The sequence below is a fragment of the Plecotus auritus genome (assembly GCF_963455305.1).
Source record: "Plecotus auritus genome assembly, chromosome: 7".
Taxonomy (NCBI): Eukaryota; Metazoa; Chordata; class Mammalia; order Chiroptera; family Vespertilionidae; genus Plecotus; species Plecotus auritus.
The window spans coordinates 42,529,429-42,554,195 of record NC_137774.1 but is presented as its reverse complement, the minus strand read 5'-3'; the positions used below and the strand labels follow the sequence as shown (position 1 = coordinate 42,554,195).

General features: G+C 45.7%; 1 protein-coding gene across 1 annotated transcript; it reads right to left on the bottom strand.

The window, feature by feature from the left end:
* Positions 1-196: 196 nt before the first annotated feature.
* On the bottom strand, positions 197-24,480 carry DHX33 (DEAH-box helicase 33). Its single transcript, XM_080681095.1, has 12 exons — positions 24,112-24,480; positions 20,350-20,510; positions 19,289-19,516; positions 18,923-19,093; positions 15,780-15,965; positions 14,934-15,045; positions 13,462-13,621; positions 13,207-13,295; positions 10,195-10,322; positions 9,600-9,803; positions 7,068-7,154; positions 197-4,037 (listed from the first exon to the last, which is right to left on the bottom strand). The coding sequence occupies exons 1-12, from the start codon at positions 24,395-24,397 to the stop codon at positions 3,729-3,731; spliced, it is 2,121 nt and encodes a 706-aa protein (XP_080537221.1). The 5' UTR covers positions 24,398-24,480; the 3' UTR covers positions 197-3,728.
* Between the last annotated feature and the right edge of the window lie 287 nt (positions 24,481-24,767).

Sequence of the window (24,767 nt, the reverse complement as noted above, 5' to 3'; positions counted from 1 at the left end):
TGGCTTACATAAGATTTAGGTTAAGAACTGATGTTCCTACCTTATCAGGACACATAGGATACATATGTATAAGGTACCAAGAAAGTAAGCCTTTCCCAATTCGTGGCAAAGATAAGATTAATACTTAATATATTCTAAACAGCATTCTGTAAATAAGGAAAAAAAGAGACCCAAGAAAGCCACACACATCAATGTACAAGATTCATTTTTAATTAATTTGATAGTCACGTGCAAATTTGAGCATTAAATACAAGAACTGATGTTTCTGTAGAGCTATGTCTATTTGAATGAAACCAGATTCTCTAAGTACACCATAAACCTGAACCAGCTTGATTTGTCTGTGTTTTTCCCTCTGCAAATTACATTCTGAACAAATAAAATATAATTGAATCCTGCTTCCCTGGACAGGTGTAGTGTTCCCTTATATGCTCACGGAATGGTATCTTAGATGCCTAGCCACAGTTCCAAGCAGTTCTTGATGCTGGATTAAATGGATTTAAATAGAAAGTTTTACCCACAGAGCAAAAACTTGCCTCCATTCTGGCATCTCTTTACAACCAGCAGAGATGCAACATGAAGGGTTTTTAACAAGGACCAGTTCTTTCCCTGTAATGGAATCTGTGTTGCTCGGATGTTCTACGCGGCACGATTACTGGAAGTAGATCAACACCAGTAGCAGGCATGCGATCTTCTTGGAGTGCATCTATTTAAATGAAGCTGCTCATGGGAGCTGGTGATTCACCCAAACATGGATTGCAGATAGGAAAAGAGATTTTACCAATTGAAAAAGAGTAGCTCAAGATCACATTGCAACATCATTGTGAAACATTTAACTTTCTTAAGTTTAAGTTTAAAATGTACTATCCCCTGCAGCTCAATATAAATAACCATTTACTTCTTTGTAAGAACATGTGGAGTCAGAAAGAGTTTTCCAATCTGATGTAATCCCTGAGCAGCTATGTTAAAAATTAACTTTTTAAAAAGCCCAATAAAAAACTACTGTATTAAAGGTCTACCAGAATGTTACAGTGATAAACATATTTCTGTACAGAAACATTAAAGCTACTTAGAAGCTATCTATCCCTTATTCCTGCTCAGAAAAGAATATACATTTTCCAGAAACTCTTAAGGTACTTCAGTTGAACACAATTATTCTAAGAGAGAGAACTTGTGGAGGGACATGATATATCGCTCCGCTTTTTTTTTTTTTTTTTTTACCAACATGATGAATTTTTTATTAAAAATACATTTTTTCTTACCAAGTCGGGCTAAACATCCTAGGCCTCTATTAAATAAATAAGAAATATACACTTTAAAAACCTTTTGAAAAACTTTCCAGAAAGTTAGCAACAGTAAAAACAAGTCAATCTGAGGAATAGCCTGCTAAAAGTCTAAGTATTCAATAAAATAGGGCAGCAATTTCCAACCGGTGAGCTGCAAGAATTTTTAAAACATGCAATACCTGACTATTTAGTCAGGGGCACTGACCTCTTTTCCCTTAGATTATAAAAAAAAAAAAAAAAAAAAAAAAGACAATAGCCAATACAACAATAGATGTCTAGTGGGAATGAATCGAAAGTATACCTAATTTTTGGGTCAGGCTGGCAAAAAATGTATTTTTTGATGTGCCGCAGAATTTTAGTAATTAGTTCATGTGTGCCTTGAAACGAAAAAGGTTGGAAATCACTGAGATAGGGTATACCAGATCTGCTGAATCCTATTTGGCATAAACGTAAATATTTCTAACAATTAAGTCTCAAGTGCCTGAGCACTAGATAAGAGCTAGACTTCTCAGGGCCCCAGCGCGTGCTGGAAGCCCGAGCAGACCTGGCAGGCAGACACGCACAGATGGGACGGGCACAGGGAGCTCCAGCAGGCTGGTCTCGAGGAGTCCACTGGATCCTGAGTGCAGAGACCGTCCGCTGCCCCTGCAGGGCCTCTCAGTTTGGCCCCTTGCACAGAAACGGCATGGCTCACTGTACCTAATGACCAAAATACTGCACACGCATTTAGACCAATTAAGCACATTAAAGGGCTAAATCTTGGCTGCTTCTGGGACAAGACATCCTGTCACTTTTGGTAATTAAGTAGCTAAGAAGGACTTTTAATGTCTCTTCCCTTCTCAAAAAAAGAGGATAGGAAGAGACGACGGAGAACCACCAATTCCCTCCGAGAAATATAGACACTAAGGATTAGAGAGCGATGGCCACTTTGTTAGGAAGAAACAAACCCAGGTTGTCCCCAAGTCCCAAAGGAGGAAAAAAGATAAAAAAATAAATGCTAGAATATAACCGCCAGATGTTGTGAATGGGGTGAGCCAATGCTGCCTGGTTCTCATGGACCATTCGTCTCTCCCTCCACCCCAACAGCTCTCTGACCAGTGGCCCTGCCAAAAGAGAAGTGGCTGAAATGTAGCCTGGAGTCGTTCCTTCTGCTCACATATTATGCGTGCCATTACAGAGAAACAGCAGCTGATGTGCTGGGGCCATCACCCTCTAGGCCAGTTTCCCGCAGTTATACCTGGCATGATTCAGAAGATACAAAATCAACCTTCACCCAGGAAACGTAAACGTCTCCTGGAAAGACAGGTGAGGATGTCTGCCACAGAAGCACCAAGGACAAAGATGCGCAGCTCAGCAACCTGCAGGCGCTCCTTCACTCCTCTGCTTGGAGGCAGCAAGCGTCCACACCTGAGGAAGAGGTTCAGCAGGAGCGGCCAGCACCTCCCCACCGAAACTTCTACAGATCTCATCCTCTTATGTTTTCTATTGAAAAACTGTGGACCAGCCAGATGACTCAGTGGTTGAGCATTGACCTATGAACCAAGAGGTCATGGTTTGATTCCCAGTCAGGGCACATGCCCAGGTTGTGGGTTCGACCCCCAGTGTGGGGCATGCAGGAGGCAACCGATCAATGATTTGCTACCATCACTGATGTTTCTATCTCTCTCTCCCTCTCCGTTTCTCTCTGAAATAAATAAAAACATATTAAGAAAACCCAAAAAACTCTGTACAGTTCTGGCTGGGTTTCTCAGTGGTTAGTGTACTGACGGCAGACAGAAGGATTGCGGGTTTGATTCCAGTCAAGGGTGCATGCTTCGGTTGCAGGCTTGATCCCTGACTTGGCTGGGGTGTGTGCGGGAGGGAAACAATCAATGTGTCTCTCTCACATTGATGTTTCTCTCTGTCTCTCCCCCTCCCACTTTCACTGAAGATCAGTGGAAAATATACCCTTGGGTGAGGATTAAAAAAATACTCTGTACAGATAGACATTAAAATAGATCCAAGACAACAGCTCTGTGCCCTCCCACAGTCCCCTTCTAGAAAGTCCCTTAGTCTCGAGAACTGGGGAGCTTGTGGTACTCAATTCACATTATGTAAAAAGCAGGAAGATGAAGCCAACAATTCATTGTTCATCTTTCATTTTCTCTAAACCTCATGACCCCAACCCTATGAAGATTATTGCTCCCTTTGGCATATAAGAAATGGGGGCTCCGAAGTTCACTGTGTCACCCAGCAAGGACCTAAAGCACAATTTTGATGTTTCAAAGGTATAAGTAGTATCTACCCATCTACATGATTCATTCAGCCTAAGGAGTCTAAAGAAAGACAAGTGTAAGCTCCAGGAAGTCGGGCACGTTCTGGTAGGTTAAAACCCGCTGCCTCTCTAGGTGCTGAGCGGGAAGCCGGCTAGGAGGACGGCTGTGGCCCCAGCTACCGGGCCGTGGTTCAGTTCCTGGTGGCCCTCAGCTTCCTGCGGAAGTACTCGGGGGCGGCCTCGTACAGCCACTCGGCGTCCACCACGCAGAGGTCGCGCATGTAGCACTTGTTGGTGTGGAGCAGCTCGGTGTACACGACGCAGGCTGGCTTGCAGTGGAAGAGGACGGATGAGGGGTGGATGGCCACCGGCTGGTGCGTGTCTGTGGTGGCGTAGGTCCCGTCTGGCTGGAGCTCAGCGGTGCTCATGAAGAGGCTGTGAGCCAGGCAGCGGCGGACCATCTCCATGTCTCCTCGGGATGACATGATGGGCATGGACATCTGTTTCAGGAGGAAGCAAGAATTGGAGAAGACCCCACACATACACGCTGCTCAGCACTGCATCGCATTTGGAACACCTGCACCTAACACGCAGCCCACACGGCAAGCCTAATGGTGTGGAAGTTGCCATTTGGAGGTGTTTCCTCAAACACCTTAGAGACCAGCCTGGGTGGGGAGGAGGTGCAGTGGAAGGAGGGTGAACTGAAAATAGGAAAACCGCAGCCTGGCGAGTAAGGACCAGGAGGGAGACAGTCATGTAAGGGGCCAAGCCAGACAGGCATGGTGAGCCAGCACCTGTCCCCATGGAAACATCGGCCAGGACGTTGCAGGAAGGAAAGGCCTTTCCCTCCACTGACCACCTCCTCTCCGCCCTCCATCCATCGCATGCACTGCCGCCAGCAATCTTCCTCTACCAGCTCCAGTCATTCTTCACCCCTGAAAACCTTCAGTCTCTACTGCTCCTGGCAAAGCAATGCAGGCTTCCAACTGTGACGCTGTGAATGAGCGAGCCTTCCCAAGCATCTGCGGTCCTCAACCGCCTTCTCCCTTCTAGGCCCGTTCCACGAGGGGCCTTCACATGTGCACCACGAGGAGCCAGAGCACCCCTCAGCTCCACAGCAGCAGTGGCAGTGGTCAGTCTCCTGGCTTCCCCCCTTGCTGATGGGCCACGTCACCTTACACCCCAGGCCATGGCAGAACCCACCAGTGGCTTGCACTGCCTGAACACACTGGCCAGCTTCTCTCCTCCAGGCATTTGGAGTCTGAGCAATCCATTAGTGTTTTGAAGGGGAGGCCAGGGAAAGCGGTCACTTGTGCTGAGGCGGAAGGTGAAAAGGGGAAGCAGGCAGGCAGACAGCACCCAAAACAAGAGGCAAGCAGACTCAGAAAGCTGCCCTCGCTCCCGGTGGCCTTTTCTGGTTCCTCATGCCAGTCCCTGTATGGACTGGGGTTGGACTATTTCCTGCCCATAGATTCCAAAGGCACCTCTTTATCCCCGCTTTCCCCCTTTAAGGTGGCTCAAGGTGTCTTGTTCTTTGCAATCAGCTGATCCTGGCCTGAGGAAGACACTGTCTCCTCATCTGTCAGGAGGTTGCTCAGTATCACCGCCTCCAGGAAGCCCAGAGTCCCACTGCTAACTGGTCTCTCCTTCCAGGCTGCCAGCTCCACACTCACTGGCTCTGTGACTTGGGGCAAATGACTTAACTTCCTTGGGCTCTAGCTTCATCATTGGTGAAATGGGAATAATAACAGAATCAACCTTATAGAGGGTGAAGTAAGAATTTCAAATAAGGCAATCACATGAAAAATGCTTAGAATGGAGCCTTAATAAGTATTTCATAAACAATTTCTATAATTATAATTATCATTGGCTCCCCACAGGAGTTATATGTGTCTATGTATATCGGATTGCCCCTCCAGATTGTTCCTCGAGATAATTAGTGTTAGCGCAGCTGTAAACCTCCGGGACCTTGGCCAGTGTCTGGCATATAAAGAGGGCGTGGTCAGTCACTAAAGCTTCTTCCATCAGAACAGAAGCACCACCCCTACTGTCATGAATAAACAGAAAACTCACGAGGCTGAGATGGTCTGGCAGGCAAACTATTCAAGTGCAAGAGGGGTTTGGGAAAACGCGTAAAATTCAGAACACAACAGGCTACTATGAGAAGAAATAGCATTAAGTGTTAAAAATAGGCCGCTGGCCCTAACTGGTTTGGCTCAGTGGATAGAGCGTCGGCCTGCGGACTCAAAGGTCCCGGGTTCGGTTCTGGCATGTACCTTGGTTGCAGGCACATCCCCAGTAGGGGGTGTGCAGGAGGCAGCTGATCAATGTTTCTCTCTCATCGATGTTTCTAACTCACCCTCCCCCTTCCTCTCTGTAAAAAATCAATATATTAAAAAAAAAAAATAGGCCGCTGGCAGCAGACACCGGCTGGGCACAGGCCACAGCTCTCCTAGGGACATGCAGACAGTCTGCACTGGGGCTGTCCAGAGAGGCCTGACACACGAAGACAGTCAGCGGCGATGTCTATGACAGCACATGGGCACTTCCTGTGCTCAACACCAGGAGAGGCTCACAAAACTACCCCCACCACCGAGTAAGATGCAGAGTGTCACACAATTATTAACATACACAGGACTTTAAACATCATGTACTCTAAGAGGGAATGTAAGCTAACAAAACTTTCTGGTAGACAATTTGGTAATAACTATCAAGACCTAATTTCACTATCCATGAATTCATCATTCATTCTATTGCACTAGGCCACAAACATATATGTAGGAGGATGGTCATTCTGACCTAACCTAAACAATCCCCCTGGGCTTGGATAAGTAAAATGTGGTGGACACAATGAAAAGCTATGAGGTCACTAAAAGAGTAAGATGGACATATAGAGACTGAGAGACAGCCCAGACATACTAAGTGTTCAAAACGTCTATCACATGAAAAAAAGCAAGTTGTAAAACAAAGTGTGCATCATATTTATGTTCTGAAGAAAACGTTATGTGTATGTATCTATGTGTATATGTACACACATACACACACACACAAGAAAAAATTCTAGAAGGATCTACATCAGATTGTTAACAGAGGTTTATCTTTAGAGAGGCAGAGTTATGGGAAACTTTGAAACTTTCTGCATTTTATATCACTATTTTCTGCATTGTATCAACTTGTAAAAATTATGCACTACTTATGTAATCTGAAAAGAGTAAATATATTCCTACTAAAAAAATCTTATGATGGATTCTAATAACATTGGAAAATACTTTTACAGTTTACGGAAGTTGAATATAAATTATACATACAATGTAACTAACTATGCAAAAAACATTTAACAGGACTATGAGGAAACAGACCAAAATGGTGAGAGATGGAATTGTGGATAATTTTTACTTTCTTTCTTATTTAAAAATTTTCATACAATAAGAGTTTCTTTTGTAATCACTAGCTATAAGCAATTAAAAAATTTTTATCTAGAAAAAAGTGAAAGCTTAGTCCCTCAAAGAACAAGTAGGAAGAAAGAATACCTTTACACAGATATCCCTCAGCTGGGCTCTGACTTCAGCTACTAGCATCATATTCTTGCTGTTGACAAAATTCTCTTTGCACCAATCCTGAACAGGAGAAAAAGAGATATCTCAATCCTCTCATTTCTATAATGAAAATAATATAATTTTTAGAACATAGTTGAATTTAGAGGGAAAACTTTAGTTGCCCAAAATATAGAAAAATATCTTTATATAAAAAAGCATAAACCATAAGAAAAAATATTAATTCAAACAAAAGTAAAACAAAAAAAATTTTCACGTCAAGTCAATATGAAAAATGCTACAGACAGATGTTTGCATCACTACACCCAATAAAGGTAAGTATCTCCAGAATATATTAAAAAACAAAAACAGCCCTAGCCAGTTTGGCTCAGTGGATAGAGCATCAGCCTGCAGACTGAAGGGTCCCAGGTTCAATTCCAGTCAAGGGCACATGCCCAGGTTGTGGGCTCGATCCCCAGTAGGGGGTGTGCAGGAGGCGGCCAAATCAATGATTCTCTCTCATCATTGATGTTTCTCTCTCTCTCTTCCTCTCCCTTCCTCTCTGAAATAAATAAAAATATATTAAAAACAAACAAACCAACAGCCCTGGCCAGTTGCTCAGTGGTTAGAGCATTGGCCCGGGGACATAAGGGTCTCGGTTCAATTCCCGGTCAAGGGCATGTACCTTGACTGCAAGTTCAATCACTGGCCCTGGTTGGTGCACATGTAGGAGGCAACCAATCGATGTGTCTCTCTCACATGGATGTTTTTAAAAACAAACAAACAAATAAACAAATAAACAAAAAAATACAGGCCCTGGCCAGGTAGTTCAGTTGGTTAGAGCGTTGTTCCAATATGCCAAGGTTGTGGGTTTGATCCCTGGTCAGGGCACATACCGTATAAGAATCAACCAATGAATGCATAAATGAGTGGAACAAACTGATGTTTCTCTCTAAAATCACTAAATAAAAACATTTTTAAAAAAAGAGCCTCCTAGCCGAAACCGGTTTGGCTCAGTGGATAGAGCGTCGGCCTGCGGACTGAAAGGTCCCAGGTTCGATTCCGGTCAAGGGCATGTACCTTGGTTGCGGGCACATCCCCAGTGGGAGGTGTGCAGGAGGCAGCTGGTCGATGTTTCTCTCTCATCGATGTTTCTAACTCTCTATCCCTCTCCCTTCCTCTCTGTAAAAAATCAATAAAATATATTTAAAAAAAAAAAAAAAGAACCTCCTATAAATCAGTAAGAAAAAGACCAACAGTCCAGTCAAAAATAGACTAAGGCTATGAACAGACAACTCAGTTTTAATAGAAATGACTAGTAACCAATAAACTTACATAAGGATTCTCAGTCTCTGGAGGAATCAAGGCAAAGTAATTGAAACAGCTGAGATACTACTTCTAATCCATCAACTTGGTAAAAATTAAAGTCCTTTCAAGTAAGCATTGGAGAGGATGGTGGAAAAGGAAGCTCATACATCACTAGGGGGAGTGCAGAGGGGCTGACAGCTTTGGGGAGCCACGTGCTAGCCTGGGAAAGCTGGATGCAGCTGCCAAGACCAACATGTCCACTTCTGAGTGTGGACCCCAGAGAAACACTCCTCCTGCACAGATGGTCACAGTACTGCTGCACATGGAAACAAGCTGCAAACATCTGTAGCATCTCATGTTCAGATATGAAATGAGGGTATGCTGCCACCCATGGGAGCACACGCCACCCTCAGGACAGAGGTCACACAGGCAGGAGGGACCAGGGATAGGAGCAGTGCAGGCCTTCGCTGCATAAAATCTACAGCGTTTTATGTCCTTAAAAATAAACTGAGCCGAAACCGGTTTGGCTCAGTGGATGGAGCGTCGGCCTGCGGACTGGGGGGTCCCGGGTTCGATTCCGGTCAAGGGCATGTGCCTTGGTTGCGGGCACATCCCCAGTGGGAGGTGTGCAGGAGGCAGCTGGTCGATGTTTCTCTCTCATCGATGTTTCTGGCTCTCTATCCCTCTCCCTTCCTCTCTGTAAAATATCAATAAAATATATTTTAAAAAAAATAAAAAAAAAATAAACTGAGACAAATAGAGCAAAATGTTCACAACTGCTAAAAGTGGGTGCTGGTTTTTTCAAAGAAATGACTGCATTAAAATGCAGAGCAAGTTAAGCACGCACACCAAGGCACAATTACTGATTTTACTGATAAATGAAACAATATATTGCTGTTTTCCATCTTGGTCTGAAGAACTGAAATATCATACAAGCAAAAACTACTATGAAGAAAGTCAGGGGCAGGGGGTAAAATCCATTTTGTAGCTAAGAAACTGGTCACTAACTACTGAACTAATTTGTCCACATTAAATACGAGTTAAACACAGTGGAGCAAAAGGCAGAAATCGCCTTTCTTCCTGGTACTGTCCCTGTACAGGATCTTTCTGAAATGATTTCTGATATTCTTTTTGTGGCTCTTTAGATGCTTCAGTGAAGAAAGGAAGGCCGACAGTCCCGAAAAGAGGTATCACTGGAGAAGAGGAACGAGCAAAGCGCACCTTATTTCCACCCAAGTTTTTGAAGGTCCGGTAGATATTGAGCAGGGTGACGTGATCGCCCTCGCTGGATATGAACTTCTTCCGGACACCCTGCACTTCATCCCGCCGAGAGGGCGGGTTGTAGAGGACGCTGTCCACGGACAGCAGGGAGACAATGGTCAGTATCTCCTCCGTACAGTGGAATTTGGGGGACAGGAGGATGGTCTGCAAGTCAAAATTAAAAACTGCGTTAACCAAAATTCTTCCTGGCTCTGAACACAGTATTCCTGTATATTGCTTTTTTAGTTCACCTTCTAAGGTGTTAAAGGGCAGGCGTTTCTAAAACCATGACTGTGTGTTAATGTTACTTGACTTGTTTGTAGGACAAATGACTGTCTTTTCTGAAGGATTCCAAATTCCTTGTGGGTGGGGCTCATGATTTAAAATGAGTTCTAAGCCCACATAGAACATAAGTTAGTGTTAGACACAAGTAGGAGTGGACAATTATTTAGGAGAAAAGTGAAGGTTAATCTAGAAGCACTAGATTTAGAAGTCTACTTTGGGATGGCTAACCTGTAATGTACAGAAAGGGAACTGAAGAGAGGGCATCATTTACTTTGGCAAATTTGGGCTCTAAGGGAAATGCTGCCATCTTCCTTCCGAGTGGAGTCAGGGTGAGCTGCTCATCCTTGTGTTCAAGGGCACCTAACAGGTCCAGCTGGGCGATGGCCGCCTGAACGTGATCTGAAAAACAGAGACATAGAAAAGGAGCCAAAAATCCAAAAAAGAAGTTGCAACTAGTTCAGTACTTCTGATAACTTCACAACTGATCAAACCACAGCAGAGATCATACCACCACTGTCCCCAGGACACGTTGTCAAAGCTGTTAATGCCACCACTTCTTCAGTTCAATTCCCTTTTATTTATTTCATTTTTTTGTTAATCCTCATGCAAGGACATTTTTCCACTGCTTTTTAGAGAAAGTGGAAAGGAGGGTAGAGACAGACAGAGAGAAACATCAACGTGAGAGACACACATCCATTGTTGCTTCCCGCACACAGCCAGGGATCAAGCCTGCAAAGGAGGCATGCACCCTTGACCAGAATCGAACCTGGGACCCTTCAGTGCGCAGGCCGATGCTCTGTCCACTTAGCCAAACCGGCCAGGGCTCAATTCCCTTTTTAAAGAATGGCCTGCAGGTTCTCTCTCCTGGGAGCACGCGTGTGCCTCCCTCTCCCCATCCCCGCCCCAGGAAGACCATCACTAGCTCCCTCACTCCAAGCTCCAAGGGCCCTTCCTTTACCTCTAGAACTCGTTTCCTAAGCCCATTTCTTGTAGAAATTACTTCTTCTACCTCCGTAATTTAACACATACATGTTCTCTTACCCAAAAACGAAAAAAAGAATGGTCTGCGATTTGGCAATATGCATGTAAATTTTAAAGCCAGGAATGATACACTTAAGAATTTCACCCACAAAGAAAAAATATCAAACAAATAAATAAATAAGAATTCCCCACAGACGTGCTCACACAATGGACAGGGACCAGTGTCTCTAGAAGCACACACCCCAAGACATCAATACCACGGCCCCTGCAGAGAAGGCCACTATTCACTACTCACTCTTTTATAGTCTTTAACTTTGAGCCACGTGAATGTATTACCTACTAAAGAATAAAATGCTCTCTTAAGATGCAGTAACTATATACATACTGAGAGGAAACGATCTGTAAAATATATTAGGTGCCAAAAGAATGCACAAATGTCTCAGTCAACAGGAGCATGGCTAAGTGCATTTTGCTTTATTCATAGAATGCAATAGCACTCGGTGGTGAAAATGCATCAACACAAACCTTACAAAACAATGAATGAGAAGGAAAGGTTACTGAGGAACTGACACAGAAACATGCAAACAGAAACAACACGTTGCTTAGGGACACACACCCGCAGAATAACACACTGCAGAAAAGCAAGGGACTGCGAACAAAATGTGGGAGGTGGCTCTCTGAGGGAGTGGGAATGCAGCGAGTGTGGCCGGAGGGTGCGGGGGCTTCACGGCGCTGGCGAGGAGTGCACGGGTGCTGGTTTTACTACTCCTACCTTACATGAATGTCTTCCTTGGTGTGTAGAAATTTAGCAATGAAAAATACAATGTTTTTCTTTTCCTTTTTTGCTTTCCCTTTTTACTGTATCTACTAGAGGCCCAGTGCACGAAATTCATGCACCGGGGGCGGGGGGAGTGGAGCGGGGCGTGGTCCCTCAGCCCAGCCTACACCCTCTCCAATTTGGGACCCTTCTCACAATCCAGGACTATTGGCTCCCAACTGCTCACCTGCCTGCCTGCCTAATTGCCCCTAACCGCTTCTGCCTGCCAGCCTGATCAACGCCTAACTGCTCCCTTGCTGGCCCAATTGCCCCTAACTGCCCTCCCCTGCAGGCCTGATCACCCCCAACTGCCCTCCCCTGCAGGCCTGGTCCCCCCCAACTGCCCTCCTCTGCAGGCCTGATCACCCCCAACTGCCTTCCCCTGCAGGCCTGTTCCCCCCCAACTGCCCTCCTCTGCAGAATGATGGATGCTAACTAAACTTATAAGTGGTGCCCTAACTGGTTTGGCTCAGTGGATAGAGCGTCGGCCTGTGGACTGAAAGGTCCCAGGTTTGATTCCAGTCAAGGGCATGTACCTTGGTTGCAGGCACATCCCCAGTGGGAGGTGTGCAGGAGGCAGCTGATCGATGTTTCTCTCTCATCGATGTTTCTAACTCTCTATCACTCTCCCTTCCTCTCTGTAAAAAACCAATAAAATATATTTAAAAATAAATAAACTTAAAAGCGGTAATCATTTCATAATCTATGTAAGGCAAATAGCTGTTCACCTTAAACTTACACAGTGATGTATGTCTATTATATCTCAATAAAATGAGGGGGGTGGGAATAAGTGTAGAAAAGTGCTCAATGTGTACTGCTATTTGTGTTTTAAAAGACAACATATACACTTGCATATGCACAGAATTTCTTTAGAAGACAATTAGAAAATGGTTGGGGATTGCTCTAGGAACAGGAAACTAAGAACCTGAAGATCGGGGGTGGGACCCTTGTATACCCATCAATTTTTACTTCAAAAAAAACCCAGCCCAGCCAGTGTGGCTCAGTGGTTGAGTATTGACCTATGAACCAGGAGGTCATGGTTCGATTCTCGGTCAGGGCACATGCCTGGGTTGCGGGCTCCATCCCCAGTCAGCGGGGAAAGGTGTGCAGGAGGCAGCTGATCGATGATTCTCTCTCATCACTGATGTATCTTTCTCTCCCTTCCTCTTTGAAATAAATAAAAAATATATATTTTTAAAAAATTATATTTCTTCACTTAATAAAAAGAGGGAAAGAAGAAAAGGAAAACCATGTCTTGGTATTTTCAGTCCTTTTGCTGGCAGAAGTACAATTCTGAAGCCACTCTCTGTGCTGGGATGGTGCTGATGGCACCGAATCTATCCTTCATGGTTCTCAGACACCTCTGACAGTTAATGTTCTCCACCACACTAAACCAAAGGAGACCTCTAAAATACTTTTTTGAGAGTCCATTTGCTGTCGTTTGTCTACTTGTACACCTTCCACTCCACTGAAGATTCCACTCACCTGGAGACGGTTTGGACATGAAGTCGAAGGTGAGCACATTGGGGACTTTCATGGCTAGGAGCTGCAACATCACGCTCGCCAGGTTACACCTGTGCAGAGTGAGAGATGTGCATTGTTCACTCCCCCTGATCCTCCAGCCGGTGAGTCAGAACCACTCCTGAGGCGTGTCGTGAGGACTGCAGCTCTGGGGAGACCTGAGCAAGCAGGGAGGGAGGAGTGGGGCAAAGGGAGGGGTGCGGGGCATCTCGGGCCCACCTTTGGATCTCTGGCACAGTCATCTTCTCAAACTTCTCAAACTCATCCTCTGTGTAGAGCCGGTAACAGACGCCACTGTCCTCTCTGCCAGCACGTCCGGTGCGTTGCCACGCCTGAGTCTTGGACACCTGCTGCACAGCTAACACCTCCAGGCCACTGTCTGGAGGGAGAGTGGCCCACATTAGTGCTCTGCCCATCCTTCACATAAACTGCTTCTACAGTGTGGACAAAAGGAGCATTCCTCAGAGCACCAGTGATCCTTTCTGCATTACCGAGTCAGAAAAACTCAAGGCTAGATCAGAAAGCACAAAACCAGACTGTTCTGCAGGAAATGAGGAGGCCTAGTACTGGATACTGTGAAATCTGTTATTAAAACATCAGAAGCCTGGCCGGCATGGCTCAATGGTTGACCTATGAACCAGGAGGTCATGGTTTGATTCCCAATCATGGCACATGCCGGGTTTCAGGCTCTATCCCCAGTGTGGGGCATGGAAGAGACAGCCGATCTATAATTCTCTCTCATCACTGATGTTTCTATCTCTCTCTCCCTCTCCCTTCCTCTCTGAAATCAATAAAAATACATTAAAAAAATAAAACATTAGAAAAACTTCATGTTTATAGCAGGGGGACAGGAAAATAAATTTCAGAGGTCTGGCTTAGATCATATGGTAACAAGCACCCCATTTGGCCTGGGGCTTGGGACTTTCAGTGACAAAACCAGGACAGTCTCTGGCAAACGAGGATAGTTGTCACCTTATCAATCAATGGCTCAGTCCCTGGATACTGTACCCTCCATCCCACCTCCGCAATAAGAGAGACCATGTATGTTACTGTAGGAGTAAATGAGACAAATCTTCTTCATAAAGCTACACTCTGTGCCAGGCACTGAGAACCAAGCCCTATCGCATGTTATCTCTAAGAGGCACACAAGCGAAAGGCAGCACTCAGTGAATTTCAATTAAATATCCGGGAGTGGTAATTTCAGCTGCCTCAAATCCTCTGTAGAATAAAGCAAGGTATACAACAGACACGAAGAAAAATGACTGAAGGAAGCTTCCCACTGAGCATACATTTCAGGAATAGCTAGTGCCTCACCCAGCCTAGGGAATTCTGGGAAATCTGGAGCTTGACCCCGCCAAACTCTAAGTTCCGATGAGAGCCTTTGATGTGGTGTCAGGCTATCTCTGGCTCTCTTGCCATCATCTCACCCACCTTCTGACAGGGTCTCAGACACCTCTGTTCCCAAGTTTGTTAAACCTTGCCTTCTCTTTCTACCCTGCCTTTTCGTCTCACATACCGCCTCAGGTCCCCTTTCGGGACCCGCCCCTACACTCTCACTTTTGGGGCCTGCCATCCAAATCTCAGTTAGTTACAAACATGAAATGCTCATTGGGGGAAACTGGGAGATTACAGGGAACTCAGTGGATGCTCACTACACACAGAAGAGACAGTCATCAGCTACAAGTTCTCACCAGGGTTATACTTCTTTGCTTTAACCATGCCCGTGTCAACTACATATTTTATTCCTGTAATGGTTATGGAGGTTTCAGCGATGTTGGTTGAAATAATCACTTTGCGATAGCCCTAAAAGGAGGAAGAAAACCAAAAAGCTGTATGACACACATATGATTCAGAAGTTTTAAAACAGTCCTCACCATTAATTTCCATAATTCACTCAAGATCAAGAAAAGATGACTTGGTTACTAATGACAGTTATCAATATTGATGGTGGGCCATTAAACTGGGTGAGAGAGAGGGGATGTTCCAGTCTTAGAAGCTTATTTTGAGGCGATGAGATGTAGCGGCACAGGCACAAGATTCAGAAGGAGGTGGATGTGGGTTGGAACCCTGGCGCTGCCAGTTACCTACTGGGTGTCCCTGGAGCAGTTACTTCCCTCCTCTGGGCCTCAGTGCTTATTAAGTGGGATCATAACCCACCTTGTCAGTTCCCGAGAGGATGAGGCAGTGTGTGTAGTATGTCAGCAGTGCCTGGCACAGCATGGGCGCCCAATAAATGCTATTATGGACCAACGCGGCTTATGTTGGGCCATGGAAGACTCACTCATTTACCTTTCAGCTTTTGCCTTTGCCCTCTCCCTCGTCCCCTGACAACTGTTTCCCTGTTCTTACCTGGAGAGAGCTGCAGCTGTAGCTACATGTTATATTCCTGCAGCTTTTCAGCTACTGTATCTGGTGCCTGAGCATCCCGCCCCATATACCTTATCTGGAGTCTGGTGACAGGCATACCTACAGGCCCCACTAGAGGATCCGCGTGCGCCCCCAGGGATGGGGCTGGACAGAGGAGGTGGTGTACTCACATTCGGCGCCGCCTGGAAGACGCGGAGCTGCTGGGCATAGGGCAGGGAGGCGTACAGAGGCAGGACCAGCATGGAGGGGCAGCCGTCTGGGAGGTGCTTTGCAATGTCTCGGCAGGTCTTGCTCATGGCTTCGATTTCCTCCTGGCCAGTGAGGAACACCAGGATGTCCTGCGAGGAAGGGGCTTCCTGTACAAAAGTGAAAGTGAAAGTGGGATCATTAGGCTTTAACAGAAGCGCTTCACCTTGTAAAGGGAAGAACATCCAGTTAACAAGACACTTATTCACCTGATCTTTGAAGTCTGTTCAGGTATACTTGTAAAGTACTTGATAAGATAACTGAAAAAATGTTTAATAACATGTGAGTAATATGTGTATATTTAAGTATATAAACACATATTTATGTGGGTATACATGTATTTTTTGCCCAGTGTTTTTTAAAATATATTTTTATTGATTTCAGAGAGACAGAAAGAGAAACATCAATGATAAGAGAGAATCATCGATTGGCTGCTTCCTGCATGCCCCCTGCTGGGAGTAGGGCCCCTAACCCAGGCATGTGCCCCGAGCAGGAATCAAACCACGACATCCTGGTTCATAGACCGACACTCAACCACTGAGCCACACTGGCTGGGCTAGCCAGTATTAACAGGACAAATGTTCAGAGGGACACACAGACAGGATGAAATCTAAAACAGTCAAAACTTCATCAGTGGGAGGACTCATCAAAGCCACACGTATCTGAATGCACCTGCACTGCCATTCATGTAAAAGCCTCACCTCAGGTTGGCTTTTCGAAGTTAAACAGGGCAAACTGACCTTCTTCTCCAAATACTATCAAGATGACAGTAAAGGTATAAGCCCAGAAAGACAAACACAATGGGAGAAAAGAAAAGATTAGAAGTGTCTACCCATTTTTGAAAGATGGAAGAGATGGGGGAAGGGAGTGCATGACTGGGCTGGGCAGAGGACCTTCCAGGCTGGGTGCCTGCTAAAGGGAACAGTGACAAGAGATGCACCAATTTCCCCAGAGAAGCCAGAGAGGCTCAGGACTTGCGTGTAACACAGAGGTGGGCTGTGGGAGGGAGGAAATCCAGGGATTGGCTCAAAGTCTGAGTATAGTGTGGTTAAACCCCCTCAGGTCTCCTCCTCTCCCCGATGCAGCCAGGAGGCTGGGAAGACACGGGTGCTGTAATGGGATTCAACATGGGAGGATGACAAAGGAAAGAGCCAGGATGACAGCTACACAGAGGCCCAGGAGAGCAGCATAAAGGACTCTGGGAAAAGTGGAATATGTTTGAACACATAACAATATTCATGATTGGCATATGACAGACTTTGGACCACTTGGGAAAAAATTAGCCATATATAGAAAACTTATACAACTGTGTGTACATGGAATGAGGCACTGAGATGGTGTACTGCTAGCAATGTAGGAACATAAAATTGTAAATATGACACTAGATTTAAAACACATTGCGGAATTTTTAGCCATGGAATCTTTCCTCTCCAGACGAGGTGGAACTATCATCTTAGCTACTTGAAATAGATAGAATTTTTACCTTTACCTTTCATTTGAGAAAACTAAGGTTTAAGAACAAATACAAACTTTACATGTCCACACAGTTTGTAAGTGGCAGAGCAAGTAATAAAATTTAGAACTATCTAACTTAAAAAAATATATATAAATACACTGTGATATAACTACATTGAGAGGATGAAGGAGAGAAGCAAGAGGTAGAGAAGGGATTTTTCTAAATCCTCATCTACCATGGTAAAAAATTAACATAATATCAGTGAGTCAACAAATAGCAATATAAGCAAGTTGTTTTAGAAATATGAAAGTAATATTCAGGGGAAACAGCTAAAAAATTAAAAGTGGTTACTCTAAAGTGCAGGATCTGGTGTGGGGGAATAAAAGTAACTGTTTTTTCGTGAGCCTTTTAAAATTAACTACTTAACTCTTTAAACTTCCAACTGCACACACATCACTTTAAAAAATTAATTTGAGCCAAAACCGGTTTGGCTCAGTGGATAGAGCGTCAGCCTGCGGACTGAAAAGTCCCGGGTTCGATTCCGGTCAAGGGCATGTAACTTGGTTGCGGGCACATCCCCAGTAGGAGGTGTGCAAGAGGCAGCTGATCGATGTTTCTCTCTCATCGATGTTTCTGACTATCTATCCCTCTCCCTTCCTCTCTGTAAAAAATCAATAAAATATATTTAAAAAAAAAATTAATTTGAGCCCTAAACGGTTTGGCTCAATGGATAAAGCATTGGCCTGCAGACTGAAAGGTCCCAGGTTTGATTCCCGTCAAGGGCATATACCTTGGTTGCGGGCACATACCCAGTAGGAGGTGTGCAGGAGGCAGTTGACCAATGTTTCTCTCTCATTGATGTTTCTAACATCAATCCTTTCCTCTCCTTTCCTCTCTGTAAAAAATCAATAAAATACATTAAAAAAATTAATTTGAAAAAGTTTGCCTCTAGATTTTTTTTTCAGGAAGCAAATGGGAAGGTAAAAACAGTCAATTTTATACACATTAAACAAATAAAAATGAGATGATTGTTTAATACAATGAGAAGAGATTTGAAATGGTTCTCTAATGCAGTTCTTTTTAAACTCTAAACTGGGTCAATACCAACGTTTTCTTAATATGAGGCAGAAAATACCATAAAGCATCACATGCAACAAAGGAGGCAGTGTGAGGAAAGATACTGGTCAGAGTTAAATTATTTTTAAAGAAAATAAGAGATACAAAGAGAGAGAGAGAGAGAGACAGACAGACAGACAGACAGACAGACATGGTATAGTAAATAAATTCCTGACTCATCTTTTTTTTTTTTTTTTTTTTAATTTTTATTTGATTTGAGAGAGAGAGAAGGGAGAGAGAGGAACATCAATTTGTTGTTCCACATACTTATGCATTCATTGGTTGCTCCTTGTATGTGCCCTGACCTGAGCGGTCAAACCTGAAACCTTGGCAAATCGGGATGACACTAACCAACTCAGCTACCTGGCCAGGGCCAAATTCCTGATTCATCTTAATGACATGGCTCACCAAGTTGTTTCATTTAGTATCCAAGGCTGAGTACCCTATCAACTGAGGTAAAACAGACCTTTTCAGGACTCGGCCCCCATCCCATACCTGGTGGATCTGGAAGACTGAGACAAGTGCGGCGTGCAAGTAATCTTGCTGAGGCTGTTTGGTGTAAAAAATCTGGATTGGATGCTGCCGACCCTCCAGGTAGAGGACAGGAGCTCCATTGAAATACTGAGAGAACAGGTCCACATCCATCGTAGCTGACATCACAATCACCTGGGGACAGATGGAAGAGGAAGATGGAAACAAACATGGCGACAGCCTTTCTTTGTCCCTCCCAAGCTCTAAAAGCAGATGATGAAACCTGTCACTCCCACTGCGGTGAACTCGGTTCAGGTTCTGGAGCAGACGGGCAAAGGAGAACACGGAGGAAGAAATCTGGGCCTCCTTCCGTGAGCGCGCTGCACCTACTTTGAGAGGCAGCTTCCCCAGCTCCTTCCGCCTCTTCTGTGCAGCTTTCACCACGCCAAAGAGCACGTCAGTGTGGACAGTCCGTTCGTGGGCTTCATCCAAAATGACACAGCTGTACTTCCGAAGCAAGGAGTCTGAAATTGCTTCCCGCAGAAGCATGCCATCTGTCAGGAACTTGATCCTGGTGTCTTCTGAGGTGACATCATCGAAGCGCACTGTATAGCCAACCTGTGTAGAGAAATCATTCATTCACCAAACGCATGCTGAACACCCACTAGGTAACCAGCACTGGGTCAGGCACTTGTGCTATCACAGTGAACAAGACCAACACTGACTTGCCTGCTCCCCCAGCAGCAGGCAGTCTGGTGGCTGACACGGACAGTGGACATGTACCTTTAACTGCAATTATAATTAGCATGACCAAGAATTTAAAACTAGCCTCCTACCCCCAGCTACTTAATAGTTTCAAGAGAAGCTATGTACTGATATGAAAAGACATCCAAGATGTTTTTAAGTGAAATACATAAACACATACACACACACACAAATAAATCTAAATTATACACAGTTCTGGGACTCATTCTCAATATGCACACATATGCTAGAAAAATGCTTAAAATTTTTCTAGAGAGACACAGAGATACTGAAGCCTTAAAAATGCTCAAGGAAAACAACTAATTTATTCAACTCGCCAACAGATTTTGAAAGCAAAGCAAATGGGTCTGACAGCCTGTCAGATTCTCTGGTCTCAGGAACTGGTAAAGAACTCTGAGAAAGACCTAGATAATTGTGGCAAGAAAGAAGCTTGCTCTGTATAAAGTCTTATTCAGCCCAGCCAGCGTGGCTCAGTGGCTGAGCACTGACCTATGAACCAGGAGGTCACGGTTCAATTGCAGGCTTGATCCCCAGTGTGGGGCACGCAGGAGGCAGTCGATCAATGATTCTCTCTCTCTCTCCCTCTCTGAAATAAATAAAAATAATTAAAAATTTAAAAAAAGTTTTGTTCAGAAAAATAAAAGGCAGGGGAGGGAGAAATTTTTGTAAAGAAGCAAATTAGGTACCAGCTTCCCGAGTTCAGTTCTCTTCTCATCTGAGACTCTAGTAGCAAGAGAGATGGCCGCCACTCGCCGAGGTTGGGTCACAGCAATGATGCCCTGGCGGCCAATCCCCCCTTCATAGAGGTACTGAGGGAGCTGAGTGGTCTTCCCAGAGCCAGTTTCCCCTAGGAAAGAAAAAAGTCTCATTTAAATGCAAATTGAAACAAATTTCACCAACCAAATGTATCAAAGTCAGAAGAGAAAGATAAAAGGAAATACTCCTGGTCAGGGCACATGCCCGGGTTGCAGGCTCCATTCTCAGTGTGGGGTGTGCAGGAGGCAGCCGATCAATGATTCTCTCACATAATTAATGTTCCTATCTCTCTCTCCCCCTCTCTCTTCCTCTTTGAAATCAGTAAAAATAAATTTTTTAAAAAATATATTTTATTGATTTTTTACAGAGAGGAAGGGAGAGGGATAGAGAGTTAGAAACATCGATGAGAGAGAGACATCGATCAGCTGCCTCCTGCACACCCCCTACTGGGGATGTGCCCGCAACCAAGGTACATGCCCTTGACCAGAATCGAACCTGGGACCCTTCAGTCCGCAGGCCGACGCTCTATCCACTGAGCCAAACCGGTTTAGGGCAGTAAAAATAAATTTTTAAAAAATACTCTAAGTTCTGCCGAAACCGGTTTGGCTCAGTGGATAGAGCGTCGGCCTGTGGACTGAAAGGTCCCAAGTTCGATTCCGGTCAAGGGCATGTACCTGGGTTGCGGGCACATCCCCAGTGGGAGGTGTGCAGGAGGCAGCTGATCGATGTTTCTGACTCTCTATCCTTCTCCCTTCCTCTCTGTAAAATATCAATAAAATATATTAAAAAAAAAATACTCTAAGTTCTGATAAAGCCACAGGAAACTGGGTACCTACAAATACTCCTGGTGGAGTGTTAACTGGAATTGCTTCTCAGAAGGCCAAATTATATCAGAAAAATCTTTAAGATGTTTATACCTTTTGACCCAAAACTCCACTTATAGGAACTGATTCTAAGGAAAAATTAAAGATGTACATAAAAATATGGCTTCAAAGATGTTTTATTCAACTTTGTTCACGAAAGCAAAAACCTGGAATATAAATGTTCAACAATAAGTATAGTGAAACACAAAATGAAATACAACTATAATATAAAAAATGTACTTCTCAAAAGAATAAGTGAAATTTATATATTCTGACAGGTAGAAACATCCACTCATATACTGCAGCCGTAACAGACTCCTCACCGTTCACCAGGGCTGCCTTTGTCCGCACTATCATGAACTACCTGCTCCCATTATGCCTGCCTGGCACACGTGACAGGATGAGCTAAACCTAAACTCGCTCCCCTGGGGCCGCACTGGCAGCCTCTGCTATGCTCCGTAGTGCCTTGTTCATCTCTTCGTCAGCAGACCAACCTGCACTGTCTGCAAGTTTAAAAGTTTCTATCTCCTCCAACCCCAGAAGCTTCAGGAGGGCAGAGAATGTCCAACTGTCTCTTCCATGTACTTAAGCATCCTGCATGCAGTAAGCTTTTTTTTTTTTTTTTAAATATATTTTATTGGTATTTCACAGAGAGGAAGGGAGAGGGATAGAGAGCTAGAAACATCGATGAGAGAGAAACATCGATCAGCTGCCTCCTGCACACCTCCCACTGAGGATGTGCCTGCAACCAAGGTACATGCCCTTGACCGGAATCGAACCCGGGACCTTTCAGTCCGCAGGCCGACGCTCTATCCACTGAGCCAAACCGGTTTCGGCTGCAGTAAGCTTTTAATGTCACTTTCTCCCTCGTGGTTCCTACTTAGAACAAAGAACTCAGTCAACCCGTGCATCTTTCCCCTCTTTGCTACAACTCTCTAACCCTTACATTTCTATAGTCCCATAATTATTCCATTTTCTCCCCTCTGACTGCCCATCCTTCCTGATCTAGCCAAGATCATGGACTAAGAATGTGATTATTCTGCAATCCTGCTGAATCCATCAGGCAAAACCTCAAACTTGGATTCATGTCTCCCTGTCCATCTCTTATGCTCCTGCACCAACTGAGCATTGATAAAGCAAAATAACCCAACTGTGCAGACGGAGCCCTGAGTTTGCAGTAGGGCCAAATGCACCTGGACACCAGCACTACCATCGATCCTTTTCTTACGTATATTTCTTTATTGATTTCAGAGAGGAAGGGAGAAGGAGAGAGAGAAATAGAAACATCAATGATGAGGGAGAATCTTTGATCGGCTGCCTCCTGCATGCCCCCTACTGGGGATGGAGCCCACAACCCAGGCATGTGCCCTTGGCCGAAATTGAACCTGGGACCCTTCAGTCCACAGGCTGACGCTCTATTCACTGAGCCGAGCTGGCTAGGGCTCGATCCTTTTCTTGTTTTTGCATCCTGTCCTCTGTCCTGATCCTCCCTAAGGGCCCACTCAAGGCCCTGAGACTACCATTCTCAGCAGAGTTCCTGTGCCTATTTCATAGAAAAAGAAACCTCAAAGGTGACCTCCCTCTACTTTCCCCTGGAAGCTTTTCTGTAGTCACACCCATGCTCACCTCCTTCCTCCAGCCCCGAAGCCTCTTGGACATCTTTCATTGTATTGAAGGCCAATTCTGCTTCTAGCTCCTGTTGTCAAATGCCCCCCTTCCCCATGACCCCCGAGCTCAGCTCTGTTAGTACTGGCTTTCCATCTTCAGCCTCCTTCTCTTCTGAGTTCTTCTGCTCAACCTATTAATACAGACTTGCAAGTTCCTCTCAGCCCCTCTTTTTTCTCGAAAGAGAGGCCAGCTCCCATTGCCTTCATTCCCTCACCTCCTTCTTACTCCTTAGTGCAATGACAAATCAGCTCCTACCCCACAACTCGTCTGAAATAGCGTGCAGTGGGTCCACAATCAATACAAATCCAGTGGGCATTTTTGGGGTCTACATATTATTGGACCTCATTGCTGCATCTGTTCATGCCCCTCCTCTTTGTTAATCCTCATCCAAGATACACACACACACACACACACACATCTCCAGTGATTTTTAGAGAGTGGAAGGGAGGGGAAAGACAGAGACAGAAACATCTATGTGAGAGACACATGGATTGGTTGCCTCCCGCAGTCGCCCCTGGTGGGGATCCAGCCTGCAACCGAGGTACATGCCCTTGACCAGAATCCAACCCGCGACCCTTCAGTCCGCGGCCATGCTGTTACCCTCGAGCAAACCCGCCAGGGCTTCCCGCTTCTTATTACTCTATTACTTTATCTATAGGCTCTTTTGGGTCTCCTTCCACTGTTTGGAGGCTCATCCTCTCGGTCCTTCAGAAGCTCCTTTGACTTAAACGTTGGGGATCAAAGCCCCTTGTAATCGGTCCCCAATTCACAACTCTGCCTTTTAGTTCATGCAACAGAAACTGCTACTTCCCGTCAGACCCCCGGGAGGATGCCCCCCTTGGGGACCACCTCCCCCGCCGCCTCTTCCCAGTCTGGCTCAGATGCACTCTTCAAACTGCCCAGAGTCCCCGGTAAGCCCCTCTACCCTTTCACTCGGAAGGTGGTCTTTGCCTAACAACTCGGTCACTCCCACCGGGCAGTGAGCACCCCCAGAGCAGGGCTGTCAGACTCCTCCGAGGCCCCTCTCCCGGCCTGGCACCGAAAAGGCGGTTAAGTTGGTGGGAGCGACAAACCAAAGAGGATGAGAGGCACCTAAGAAAGACTGTGCTCGCAGCGCCAGGAACAGAGAACAAGGAAGGACTTGGCCGCGCGGCCACTCACCGATGAGGATGGCGCTGTCCAGGTTTCGGAGCTGGGCCAACAGTTGCCCCCGCGCCTGGAAGATGGGTAGACTCCGGCGCTGCAGCTCCACAGCCTCGGGGTAGGGACTGGTGGAGGGCTGGGCCAGGGGCGGCTGCCGCCGCCGGCCTCCTCCTCCTCCGCTGCCGCCGCCGCCGCCGCCGCCGCCCGCACTCAGCAGCATTACCACTCGCCTCCCGTCGTGGCTCGGAGTTCCAAGGCCCTGCCGGAACCTCTTAGGCGGCGGGAAGCCCGCCTCCTCGGGCATGTCGGGAGGGCGCAGAGACTGGAGGAACGAGGGCGGGCAGCTCGCAGCTCCCGGGAGCCGGGTGCCAGCACGCGCCGCCCCTTCCAGCCACGTGCTAGCCACTCCCGGCGACCAACCGAGACCTCACGGCCTCCTTTCGCCTTTAGGAAAGGGACTGCAACTCCCAGCATGCACTGGGAGCTTGGGAAGGCTTTCACTTCCTGAGGGCGAGGAGAGCGGCATCCGCGGTACAACAAGAAAAGGGTCTGGAGCGACCACAGCGAACGACGGGGTGACGGTTCCTTGGGACCTTAACCTTCCTTGGCTAGTAAAGCGGTCTTCCAGTTTTATTGTACTGTTAATACTAATTCTAGTAAACACGCGTTTCCCC